Consider the following 14,104-nt stretch of genomic DNA (forward strand, 5'->3'; position numbering starts at 1 on the left):
TCTGTTGAAATATTTTTCTCCTGACTCTGCAGTTTTGTTACCTCATGGTGAATTTGAAGGCTGTCAGACTCACAAATTTTAAAGAGTCAGACTGAATGTGTGTGGGAAACTGTAGGTGATTCTTGTTTCGATATCCTAGTTCTTTCAGCTGTTCCTAGAACAACAGCTTTCAGCTGTTGGGAACCTGTGCATTAGCGGGAAAAATGAGTAATAATCAGAGTTCAGGTTGCAATGCTTTAGAGTCATAGAATCAACCAGGTTGGAAAAGACCTCTGAGATCATCAAGTCCAACCCTTGATCCAACACCACCGTGGTTACTAGGCCATGGCACTAAGTGGCACATCCAGTCTCATCTTAAAAACCTCCAGGAATGGGCTACCCACCTCCCTGGGCAGCCCATTCCAATGTCTGATTACTCCCTCTGTAAAAAATTTCTTCCTGATATCCCACCTAAACCTCCTCTGGCACAGCTTAAGACCGTGCCCTCTTGTCCTACTGCTGGTTGCCTGGGAGAAGAGACCAATGCCCACCTGGCTACAACCTCCATGTATCAATCAGGAGGTTTTATAGTCCTTTGTTGCAAAAGAAGTTGGGATACGTTGCAGGCGAAACGCGTCCAGACTTGTAATGCTTCAAAGAACTAAAGGGAATCTCCATGCAGTTGGCCAGAAAAGCTTCCCTTTTTATAAGGAAAAATATGCTTAGCTTTTTCTCATAATGTGTATGTGACTTGAATTTAGTTCTGGTGGAATTCTTTACCATCAGGTAGTCTAACTCTTCAATTTATTTTTTTTTTAATTCACACAGAGCTATTGACCACTGTAAATATACAATGGGATTATTTGTTCCTGTTTAAGATTGCCGTTCTGTTCTGGTATGCTAACATTTGAAAGAAGAAATAAACTTTGAATGGTACCTTGTAAAGGTGGTGTTACTCTCTTCAAAGTTTTCTAGCAAAATCTTGGAAATAATATTTTCCCCCATCTTTGTTTTGGTTTTTTTCCCCTAGTAACTGTTTAAGAGGAACATCAAGGTGACTTTTGTCTGAAAGATACTAACTTAAATGCTTACTATTCCAGCTTATATCTGAGCTTCATGTGTTTTTACTCCTCATCATGCAGAGCATATATAAAATTCCAGATTTTACAGCTTCTAATGACTTACAGTAGCTGGCTGATGATTACATCTGTTTTCCTCTTGTATTTTTGATGGAAGGTGTTACAGAAGTGAACTTCCAAAACTAGTTTAATTTTCTCTATTGCTGAATAGAAAAAGCTGTCTGACACTTAAAACATTAAAGCAAATATTTTAATCAAAACACGTTAAGAACTGATTTACACTGTATAAATGCAAGTTCTCCTGGCTCAAAGAAGGTCTGAACAGATGAGGCTTCAATGCCACATTAATTTTAATTATTTGGATTTGCTGCTTAGAAACTATCTTGAGGTTGGGTGAAGAGTCCTGTTCCAGACTTTTTTCTGAGCTCCTGGATATTTTCATGCTATGGCATTTCTGAAGTGCTCTTTTCCACAGCTGAAAACTTCCCTAGAGAAGGTAGGAAACCCTATGTATTCAACATTAAAACCTCCATAAAGGTCTAGACTGTGGTTGTAGTCTACCTCAAACAGTGAGTGCTTGATTTTTTTAATTTTTTTTTTTGGTCTTGTTTTAATTTTCTTTGTGGAGGTAGTGCTGTGACTAGTGGTGATGATAGAGGTTACTTTTTTGGAATATGCATGATTGTTAGGTTTTCAAATATCTTTTAACTAAGCAGCAGCCATTTCACTTTCTTGAAGTGGTTCTTGTGTACATAAGTTGCTGACGATTCCAGTGGGAACCAAATTGCTTCAAAAAAATAGTTCAGGCTTTTGTATTTAACAACAGTCATTTTGAAGGTAGTAATTTTCTGACGAATCTGTATTTTTCTTCAAGCAAATTTTGCATAGACTTGCTCTTTACCTTACCTTCTCTTTACCATTTTAAAAAAAGTGAGAGGAACAGCAGTGGAAATGTGAATGTCTTCTCTTGGCATTCAGGGAGCAGAGTGGTAGTGAAGGAGATGGAAGTGGTGTGTGGAAAGGAAAACCCCTACTGTTTCTGTAGCCTTTCCTTCACTATGCAGCAAGTGCACACAAATACTCAGGTTTCTTTAAACACCAAACCCCTTGACCCTTTCCTTGCTTCTAATAAATCAGAGCTCAAATTATTAAATTCCAGTGCTTGTATTTTTTCATAAGATTATCGTATTCATGCAGAATTATTGCTGGATATTTCTGTTAAGCTACAGGATTGTGGAAAAAACTTAGAAGTGCTGAGCAGCATAAACAGCTATAGCTCTTTGAGGGACTTGAAGCAATACAGGTGTCTTTGAGGGGCTTGGAGCAATACTTTGCTGTATATGGCACTTCCTTCAAGCCATCATATGAAAAGAATGGGGTTTCCCCTTCCCTTGGAACTGGAACAGTTACGGGAAGTGAGTTGCAGTATATGGATATCCATTATTTTGGATACTTTCATCTGGAGGAAAGGCAGACATTTTGCCTGTGAAACCTGTTATCATATGATTCAATCTTGTAGTATTATTACCTGTGTTATGTAACTTTGGAAATGCTTCCTGTGATTGCATGCACCATTTTATACAGAGTTTCTTGTTTTAGGATGTTGAGGAAATGCTTTGGATGGGTTATGGACCTAATCTGGGTTTCTCCCCTCTTATCAGCTTCCTATTTTAGTAAAATTTACAGCAAAGTATTATCTGCAGGAAGGATGTATAGGAGAACTAACTTGAACTGTGTGCTTTTCTGTTGTTGATCTGTTTTCCATCTTGTAGTATTAAACTGGACTGTGTGTGCTTGGAAATCTTGTAACACTGTTTGAATTATTCCCTTCCCAGTGCTAATAAAAGCATTTTGCTTCTGACATCCGCAGCTTGTACAAAACAGAAGCTCTGTGTTTATACTCCCATGGGAACTCTTTAGCACTGTGCAGTAGTGCATTTCTTAGGGCCAAAGAAAGGACCCATCTGAAGTCCTCTAGTACAGAGAGAAATAGCAAACTACAGTATCTAAGGTGGCACCTGCAACAACTTTTAAAAGAAGAGTTAAGATGGAATAGGTAGTGTTATTTTTAAAGCCAGGGTTTACATCTTAATAATATTGATGAACGGCATGTTTTAATGCTGGTGTTTTTTTTTTTTAATCTGGCAATGTAGGTTTCGTTAATGACCACTCATCTTTTTGACATTTTTAGATAAAATTTAAGCTAAATAGTACAAAACATTTACAATTGATGTTGAGCTAGTGCATTAGCTTTTAAAAATAAATTACCATCATGCATTTAAGGAGATGTGAATTAAGGTTGCATAAGCAACTTCTGGGGACAATGTCAACCTTTTAATAGTCCATGTCAAGTTGGATTTCTGGTAAACACAAGCCATAAAAATACCGCTCCATGCAACACTGATATGCAGCTGTTTTTGTGATGTGAAGTGGAGCTATATGTAATAGCACAAATTTCTGAACAAAATAGCTAAGTAAAATTACAGGTATTTCAACAAAACAGTAATTTCTTTTAATGTTTTGGCATATATTTTTTCCATGTTCTGTGAAAAGCACAAAAAAATATAAGACACTCTAATGACCAGGCATTGGGTTTGCATATTTAAAATAAGAGTTCCAGCTCCATGGTACCCATTGTTTATGTGAGGACATAGTTTCCTCTTTTGATTTTGGTGGAAGAGTGCCATCTACTGAGTTGTTTGAATTGTACCTTAGTTTATTTGTGATGGTAATTTTGAGCAAACTTATAAAATTGTCACTACTACTTTGATAGTAGTGAAATAGTAAGTTTCTCAGTCCTTTGGTGATATGCAAAACTAAACATTATGCTGTAGTGGAACCTGAGGAGTCTTAAAATAAAATGGAAAATACTTGTCTTAGAAAGAATGTGTTACAAAATACTTAGAGTACCAATTAAAGGATAGCTATTGATCACTTACGTATGCTTGAGGCTAATTTTAAAATTATTTAGTGTCATTTTGAATGAAGAATATTTAAGCTGTCTCTACTTTTGCCTTTAAGCAGATAAGGGAAACTTTCTCTTAAGAACCATTTATTGCATTTCATTTGTATTTTTGGCATTTAGACACTGCTAGCTGAAATACTTAAAAAGCAATAGCAACAGTACTGCCTGTGAACATCACTTTGGGTATTTGGAAGATTTTACAGCTTGTGACTTCTGTGAGTCTGGGGACAGATTGTAATATCAAGTTGGTATAGACAGAAGAGTTAAATTTGTACCTACCACCTTAATTTGGGGTCCGAGTTTCTCTTTGTCTATACCATGGAAATGTTTGTACTTCTAATCTGTGACCCTCTTAGTGCTTCGGCAAGTGACTTTGGTGGTAACTACTTCAAAAAGCTGTGTAAGCAAACACATGGTATACCTGCATTACTGTATTGATAAAACTTCCAGTGATGAAAGAAACTTTCTTCAAAAGGATGTTTAGAAGAGGAAGTTATTTTAGCACCATCATTGGTACAATGCAAAATGGCGTGAGAAGCAGAAGGGTAGATTTAAGCCTCATGCACAAGTTGAGTGATAAAGGTCAATTGGTGTTGATGGACAATAAAGAGTTGGGCAAGGATTGGCAATGTTCTTTGAAGATGTTTAATTGTCCTTTTATTAGATAATATCTATGGTTATTTATGCTTTCATAAGTTAAATAAGTATATAAATTCACTTAGCATCTAGTTCTAGAACATTACATTTGATAATGCTGCTCTTGGCAATGTCTGTACAAAGTATCTGGACTCTAGGAAAAAACATCATTCTTATTCCAAGTATACTTTGGAGTATTCTTGGCCAAGAAGCTGTGGATGTAAGAGGAAAAACCTGGCTAATTATTAATGTTGTGATATAGTAGGTGCTACCAAAAGGATGGATGAGGTAGGATATCAGTAATAACATGTTAAAATTTGACATGAGAATTAAACTGGATTAAATGGATGACAGATGAGCAATACTTTAAAACCTGCAACAGAATACAAAGATTTTACTTCTGAATTTTGATGGAGTTCTTAAAAAATGCATAATTATTTCCTGGATTTACTCTTGCGTATGTAGTCTTTGGAAAAACTTTAGTGAATTAGCATTTCACCCATTTCACTGCGTCTCCTGTAGTCAGAAGAAACAGTGTAGTCAAAAGAAACAGTGTAACAGAAACAGTTGTAACAGTGTCCTACTCTTCCCCTTGTGTTCTACTGTTCTCCTTCTCTTCCATCCCACCGAGAAAAAAATACTGGATTAGTCATCTTCTTTGCACTGTTAGTGCTGAAATACAGCCTTTAGACTAAAGTAATAGAATCTGTATCAGAAAGTGAAGCAAGTAAAATCAAGGAAAGCCTGTAGCCCTTTTAGTTTCTTGTTGTTTGGTCTAAATTGATGTTTTTACCTCTTCATTTAACAGCATGCTTTACCATCTGTGAATTGTGCATATAGAAACTTATCATTAAAACAAATTTTGTTTCTCGTTTAATTTTAAATCACAGGGTTTGGTTTTTTTCATCCTGTTTGCATTTGTACTTCTCAATTATGTCTTGTTCCAATGAACGATTGCCTCTCACTGGCAGCTCTGAGAAAAATTCTACCAAATACAGCCTCTACAGAAAATTTGCTGACACTTTTTGTAGCTGTTTGGGAAATGCTGTATCTGTGCATTTTTATTTAAGCAACTTTGAAGTTTAAGAAGAGCTTTGACTCCTATTTGTTGTTGTTAGAAAATGGAAAGGAAGCAGAACAGACCCTCAGTAATACAAGAGGAAGTAGTTAGTGACCTCCTGAGCCATTTAGGCACTTATAAGTCTATGGGACTGAATGAGATTCATCCAAGGGTACTGAGAGAGTTGTTGGAAGAGCTTGCTAAGCCACTCTCCATCATTTATCATCAGTCCTGGCTAATCAGAGAGGTTGACTGGAGGTTGGCCCAGGTAACACCCATCCACAGGATGGGCTGAAAGGAGGCTCTGGGGAACTAAGGCCTGTTGGCCTGACCCTGGTGTTCAGGAAGTTTATGGAACAGATAATCTTGAGTGTGATCACATGGCACATACAGGACAACCAAGGGATCAGGACCAGCCAGCATGGGTTTAGGAAAGGCAGGTTCTGCCTGATCAATCTGATCTCCTTTTGTGATCAGGTGACCCACCTAATGGATGAAGGAAAGGCCATGGATGTTGTTTGCCTTAAGTACTTAAGGACTTAAGTAAAGCCTTTGACACTGTTTCCCACATTCTCCTGGAGAAACTGACTGCTCATGGCTTGGACAGGTGCACTCTTTGCTGGGTTAAAAACTGGCTGGCTTGCCAGGTCCAGAGAGTGGTGTTGAATGGTGTCATATCCAGTTGGTGGCTGGTCACTAGTGGGGCTTAGTGTTGGGGCCAGCTCTGTTTAATATCTGTATTGATGATCTGGATGAGGGAATTGAGTGTACCATCAGTAAGTTTGAGGAAAACACTAAGTTGGGTAGGAGTGCTGATCTACTGGAGGGCAGGAAGGCTCTGCAGAGGGATCTGAACAGGCTGAATCGGTGGACTGAGGCCAATGGTATGAGTTCAACAAGGCCGGGGCAAGGTCCTACACTTTGGCCACAACAACCCCATGCAGTGCTACAGGCTTGGGGAAAAGTGGCTGGAAAGCTGCTCAGCAGAAAAGGACCTGGGGATGCGATCCGACAGCCATCTGAACAGAAGCCAAGAAGTCCAATGGCATCCTGGCTTGTATCAAAAATAGTGTGGCCAGTAGGACTAGAGCAGTGTACTCAGAACCGGTGAGGTCACATCTTGAGTACTGTGTCCAGTTCTGGGCCCCTCACTGCAAGAAAGACCTTGAGGGGCTGGAGTGCATCCAGAGAAGAGAATGGAGCACAAGTCCTGTGAAAAGCAGCTGAGGGAGCTGAGGTTGTTTAGGCTGGAGGAAAGGAGGCTCATGGGAGACCTTATCACTTTCTACAACCACCTGAAAGGAGGTTTTAGCCAGGTGGGGGTCAGCCTCTTCTCCCAGGCAACTAGTGACAGGAAAGGAGGACATGGCCTCAAGCTGCACCAGGGAAGGTTCAGGTCGCATGTCAGGAGGAATTTCATAATGGAAAAGGTTGTTAAACATGGGAATGGACTGCCCAGGGAGGTAGTAGAGTCACCATTCCTGGAGGTGTTCAAGAAATGACTGTATGTGGCACTTAGTGCCATGGTCTAGTTGGCAAGGTGGTGATCTGTCAGAGGTTGGACCTGATGAACTTAAAGGTTTTTTTCAACCTAAATGATTCTGTGATAACTGCTTTATGCTAAGTATTGAATTGATACCTACAACTTTTTCAACTGTCTCTGATGTCAGATGGGTCAACCACAAATGAAGAATCTCCCAATATCCCCTAGATTTACTTAGAGTAACTAAAGAATTAAAAGAAGACTGCTCTTCTGTCATTTTCATAATTATTCTGGAATTAATTTTCTCTTTTAAATGTGATTTCTAAGGGCTGATGTGCCCAAAGTTGCTCCCATGTAGCTAAGCTATAAATAAGAGTAATAACTTTTAAAAAAAAGAGTACTTTGCAGAGAAAACTTGCATGTTGCTAATGCAAATGCTCGAAGTATAAGCGTAAGTCTGAAGCTTGTTGGAAAAAATATCTTTTGGAAATGTTGCCTTTTCTCATAAATGAAAGTAAAATCAGTGTTATGTGATATTAAATTAAGGTCCTACTGTGCTTTTCCTATGTATGACCTGCACTTCTAGCAGTTATGAAATGAACAGTGGTGTTAGGACATGAGTATGTTATCTCTTCCTTCTCTCAGGCACAGCTGTTGTCTCTTGTTTTTTTCAGAAAACGTGCAGTGAAGGCAATGAAATACTGGTGTTTTCCAGGTTTAATTTCCAAGTGGCAGTGGGGAACACAGAAACAATATTCAAAAGTACACCTTGCTATTAATTTATCAAATTTCTTAATATTTGGAACAGGGGTTGAAGCAGAAATAGTAGGATGAACTGCCTGGACGTGAAAGAAGAAGGAATAGGTCTTTGATTAGAAAACTGCTCAGAGCAAAGTATTTCCTCCAGAGCTATTCTAGGGCTTTGGCAGAGAGTTTTTCCTGTCTACAGAATTAAAATGCTTTGCCCATCTTGTCATTATTCATTATAATTTTTGCCTGGTTTGGGAACCACTATATAGTAGACGATCACTTCTTAGCACAGTGAGCTCTCTTGCCTTCAGGACACATACACAAGTATAGAGGATTTGGGCAAACTGCATTCCCTGGCTTGCTGCCTGTTTTGTGTGTTTGAGAAGTGCTTCACATGTACTGAAACAGGCGTGTATTATCCTTCTACAGTCAGTATTTAAGTGACATGCTTTTTCAACTCAACATACCCCGCAAAACTGGGAGGCTTTGCATTGCTTTAGAAAAGAAGATTAATGCTGGTTAGGAGGATGATATTAATTTGAGATGAGAAGAATAATTTTAGCTACTAGGTGAAAAAGTGAAGATGACATAATCCTTCAGCAAAGGAACTATGTAAGAGTAGCTGCAAGGACTTTTTTTTTTTTTTTATAACAGTAAGCACTATATAAGAGGCCAAACTCTATTTTCAGATCTTCACTAATTTGTCAGAGAAATTTACTCTGCATATTTAAAGCTTTTGTAATCTTATTCTCAGTGCTGCATATTTACGGATTTCTGGAAAAACGGTTCAGGTGTCCTGGAAAATGTAAAAGAATTTTTTGTTTAAGGAAACATTGAAGCATTGTTAATCTTGAAATTTTTACTGACCAGCTGTAACAGTGCTTCTAGAAATATTTGCTTCAGAAGTGCTTACAGAAAACATTTGAAGTATAGAATTTGAAGGGGGAAGTAACCTAAGGAATCTTTGGGCTTTCTGCTTTTTTCTGGGTTGTACTCCTCTGGTTTTGAGGTAAGGTAGTTGTAGAGCCTCAATTCCAAATAAACTCTGGGTGGATGAATGAACAAGGTTTGTATTTAATTATGTTGAAAGCTGATGTTCAGGGGACAGACTGGGAAAATCTTCTTTTATTAGAAAACTACTTGTGTCAGCACAGATAAATAACAAGAATCAGAATTTCACATTTGGAAATTGTTTTTCATCTATTCCTGCAAATAATTATTAATTCGAGTGAATACAGATGCATGAACAAAGCTGAAACCAATCAGTTCTGAAACTTATGGTATTCTTTGTGGGTTTTTTCCAGTCTGGCAATTTGTGTAGTCAATCCATAGTTAATGTAAAAGCAACAACTTCACATTAAAAGTATCCTGAGTTTGTGTAGGAAGGTATCACTTATGGGGACAACACCCCCTCCACTCTTTTTTTTTAAAGCTGTAAACTGTGACTGGAATACAGATGACTGCTTTGTAAATAACCATATTACTAAGAATGTAAAATAAAAGCAAAAAAACCCAGGTGAGGCAAGCTGACTCTAAGTCCTTCCATGCCAGAACAAAATTAAGCTACTAATTCTGTTTGGGGAAGAAAGCTGGTATTAAGTGTGCTGGATTATTCAACATCTGTTTAGTGTGTATCTCATCACTTAGCTGGATGTTATGCAGACTCATTAGAATTCTAGAAGAATTATTTAAGTTTAAAAGTTAAAATATCACAGTGCATTGAAGCAGACTTTTCCTCACTGTTGTTCTACTTACATTTTATTTCACCAGCTTAGAGGCTGAGCAGGAGATGTGTTTGAGTTTTGATTTACATTCAGCCTAATACTCTTTTCAGCCTTTCAGCTGTCTCTAGCATGAATGCACATATCTTTTGTGAGTATTTGTATCCACGTTGGTTTTGATCAGCAGTTTCTCAGAAAATGGAAAACTTGCAGAATGGGTGTGAATTGTACTCTTTTATTAATTTCTATCATATACTGAGAGAAAAAAAATTGTGCATAATATTCCCTGTTTTTAATACAGCTTTGGGATGATTTCCTTTCTTCCAAAAGCTATGATGCCTGTTTAAAAGAAGAGTTGCTCAGCCCTGACAAATTATACCCCAGAAACCATGGGCAAACTATGATGATGAAATACTGACCACTTCGCATAATTCATCTGGACTTATGTTATTTCTGCTCTGTCTCCTAGAGGTTAGAGAACTTACTTAATTTTGTATCAAAAGGAAGTGGATAATCACATTTGAAATACATAATCTTTGCAGCTAATAAATGAATCACCTATGGAGAACTGAAAGAACCAGTTTTGCTGCTACTTCTATGAATCCTCATTATGGAAGTATAGGACTGATCTAAGAGTGAGAGAGAAAATGAACAAGCTTTTGTTATCTCATAGCTGGTGTGAATCCAGAAGTCTTGATACAGAGATCCTGGAAGCTTAATTTATACATAATTTTCCATTGACTCTTCTGTATTTTGACTACTGATCTTTTCACCTCTGTTACAGCAGACTTTTTTTAACATGCCTTGCATTATTGAGCTCTTCTTTCTGTAAGTAATGTTTAAAAAAGGAGAGAAGGATCTTGGAAAGCACTTGAAAAATGTAATAATTTGTTTTATGATGCTTATTTGGATTAACTTCATTTTATTCTAGTTCTGATATTTAACACTGTTCAAAGAACTTAATATTGTGTTCTCCATGATGAAGAATCTCTTAAATAACTATAAGTTAAGCATATTTTTTTTGTATTTCAAGGTGTGCCTTTTAATTTCTTTCTATTTCAAGGTGTGCCTTTTAATTTCTTTGTGTTACTTTGTGGCTTTTATGAATTACTGTTTTCATGACCACTCTGCTCTGTGTGGTTAAATATTTTGAGTGCCCTAGCTAGAAGCAGGATGTCAGCTTGTGTGAATGTGATATTAGTGAAAGTGAAAATGTTGCTTGTGGTGTGTGTTTGTTTCTGTTACATGCAACAAATTATTCCTTAATGGTACCAATTCCAGCTTTGGTCGACCAGGAGTTGAATGCTACTGCCAACATGATAGTGGAGCTGCAGTAATCCAGCTTCAGTTCCTGATTAATGAGGTTAGTAAAATGATGTATGTGTAATTCAAAGAACATACAGAATGTATTTTCTTTAATTTCTCATTAAGCAAACATAAAAGTTAGCTAATGCAAATGACTTAGCATGAATGACAAACAGTAAAAACAGTTATAAATAAATTAACTTTTTTAGTTTTAGAAAATGCTTGACTAACTGCTGAAAATATCTTTGTCTCTAGAGTGCTCTTTTTTGTAATAAGCAAGAACTTAATAGGAATATCTTTTCATATTGTTGAACATTGCAACTTATCTGTAGAAGTGGTAAAGTACTTTTTCCATAGTACTGCCAGTTTCACTAGGTAGTTCATTTTATTTTGATAGAGTTACTGTTTTAGACATGAGCTGAATAATGTTCCCTCAAGTTCAGGTGTGTGTTTATAGGGATGTAGCATCTGACATTGGGCAGCAGTGCTGTACTTGAGTTAGCTAGGGACAGATTTGAAGAGTGACATCACTAGCTTTGTCAGCACATAGATATTAGCAGTTGAGTTCATTGCTTGATTTCTTTACAGACATGGGCATGAAGGAATTGATGTGCACACACTGGAAAAAGCTCCTTCCCCATCACCTCTCAGTATAGCTCTGAACCAAATGTGAGCAAGCTGAACATGTGATCACATCAGTTACCTCATTCCTACTATATCCTGCTTATAATTTTTTTTTCATCCTGGTGATAAATACGTGATATGTTTCCCCTGTGATGATGTGCTGTTACTAGGGATATGAAAACAAGTTGACTAAAACTTTTTATGTCTCATAGGGAGCTCTTGTGAGTGCCTTGGCTGACGATACCTTACACCTGTGGAACTTGCGTCAGAAGAGACCTGCTATACTTCATTCACTCAAATTCAACCGAGAACGGTAGGGATTGGGTTATTATTGCCTTGCCCCTTAGCATCACACTACTTCCCATTGTAAGATCAGATTTATTAATGCAGTCCAATTCATAACTTCTTAAATAATCGAAACTGGATTTGCACTGGGCTTGAATTTCAGTCTGTTAGGGCCAATAGTACTTGTGAGTAGACACACTAGTCACCTAAACTGAGATGATTTTTCTATTACTTTGCATATTGCATTGTTGAACATCAGTTTTCACATCTTTAAAATGTGGAGGGATAGAATACTTTGAATGTATGTCTGCAAAGTAATTTTGGAACAAGAGGAAGTGTATGCACCAACAAGACAACAGGAATACTAGTTCAGTTTTTTACCTGGAAGTTTTTCTTCCTTCATGACAAATTGAAGTTCTGCAGTGTTAGAGCTCCTGTGTGTGTCAGAGAAGCTGAAAACAACTTGCATTTCGACTAACACATTTGAGACTCAAGTAACAGCATTTTAAGCATTCTAGGGAGACTTTTAAGATTAAACTTCTAAAATTCTGCTGATTAAATGTCTGGGAAAAAAAAGTCCTCTTTTTAATTGCAAATAGTACTTCCTTTTTAGGAAGCAGCCCTTTTTTTCCAGTATGTATAAAGTCTCAACTGGAATGCTATGTTTGCTTTTGAGGAGTATGCATTAGAGATGGACTGCTTGGAGAGCTCAAAGGATACTAGCAAGAACACAGAATAATCTGTGACTTGTATCTCTGTTGAATAGAGCAGGAGTAATAAGCTTTAAGTAATGGATAGCAATAGAAAGAGGTAAGTTAAATACTTATATAATACCTTCTAATGTAGTGTCGTACATAGTGCTAAACAAACTGTTGGTTGGGTTATGTAGTAACCTTGTAGTTTTAAAGAGCAGCTTATAAACAGTTTGTCAGAAATAACATAAATGCAGATTACTGGGGTTTTTTTGCGTAAAGGACTAAGTGATTCTAAGTCCTTTTTGAAGTTGTTTCTAAGTTCACAGTGCATAAACTTTTTAATGAGGTCTTTAGGCATAGGACAAGGGGTAATAGCTTTAAACTGCAAGATTTAGATTAAGTATTAGAAAGAAGTTGTTCACTGTGAGGATGGTGAGATGCTATAACAGATTGCTCAGAAAAGCGGTGGATGCCCTATCCCTTGAAGTGTTCAAGAACAGGTTGGATGGGCTTTGATATTCTGAAAGATGTCCCTGCCAAGAGCAAGTGGATTGGACTAACTGGTATTTAAAGGCCCTTCAGACCCAAAGCATTGCGTGATTCTGAACTGTTATACAGAAAACAGAAAGCTTTGTTGACAGTGCAAAATTCTTTCCCCAAGGGAGTGACAGTGTTCCTTTATGCAGCATAAAAGTCAAATGGAGAGAAATGCAATTTACAACCGCTAGTTTAATGAGGATTGTCCAAGTGTGGGAGATAGTGTATCCAAACTGAATTTTCTTCCTCTCCCTTCCTTTTTTTTTTTTAATGACTTTTCTCTTGTAGCACCTACTTAAGTGTCAATATAAAATTATGATTTGCAGCCTGAAACATTGGCTTCTAACTAATGCTTTAAAACAGGTATCTGAGGAGGTGATTCTGATTGTGTGCAAATCTGTTGTAAACTGGCTTAGAGTTTTAGATGTATGGGTATCTTTGGTTAAGCAGAGTGAAAGTTTTTAACTGTCTTTTTTCTGTAAATGTGATGATGTCAATAGCAAAACCTGTCACAGGACTTGAACTGTGTCTTATCAGACACAGAACTCTTATCAGAAAGAGGAGTAGGGGTAGAAAAGAATTCTAGGTCACTGATGTCACTTTAGTGGCTGTATTAGTTGTTAATTTTGGGCAGAGTACTGTTTTTTTTTCTGGGAAAACCTGTGCCTTGCTAAGGTGGGTAATGAGAGCACCATAGTCACCATGAGTGGTGTCAGTATAGTTTGAGACAAGGGCTTATTCTTCTAGCACTTTTAATCTTGACATATCCATTACAATAACATATAAATGTAGCCAGAACACTTAAGATCCCAGATCTGTACGTTGGCATAGCCACTTAGGTCATGCTGGATGACTGTTAAGTGTTTTCAAATATTCTATTTTCATTCAACTAGTTTATAGAAAACAGCATTAAACAATAATATGTAATCGCATTACCAGGAAATTGTTTTGATTTGAACTTGAGAGAACTGCAAAAAATTCACTC

General features: G+C 37.3%; 1 protein-coding gene across 1 annotated transcript in view; it reads left to right on the forward strand.

The window, feature by feature from the left end:
- The window catches only part of STXBP5 (syntaxin binding protein 5), a 105,231-nt gene that overhangs the window by 17,799 nt on the left and 73,328 nt on the right, over positions 1-14,104 (forward strand). The window contains exons 4-5 of the mRNA XM_018078057.2: positions 10,955-11,036; positions 11,815-11,915. Of these exons, the coding sequence (XP_017933546.2) occupies positions 10,955-11,036; positions 11,815-11,915 (183 nt within the window). The remainder of the gene's footprint in view (positions 1-10,954; positions 11,037-11,814; positions 11,916-14,104) is intronic.

Source organism: Manacus vitellinus, unplaced genomic scaffold (genome assembly GCF_001715985.3).
Source record: "Manacus vitellinus isolate BGI_N305 unplaced genomic scaffold, ASM171598v3 scaffold_4_pilon, whole genome shotgun sequence".
NCBI lineage: Eukaryota > Metazoa > Chordata > Aves > Passeriformes > Pipridae > Manacus > Manacus vitellinus.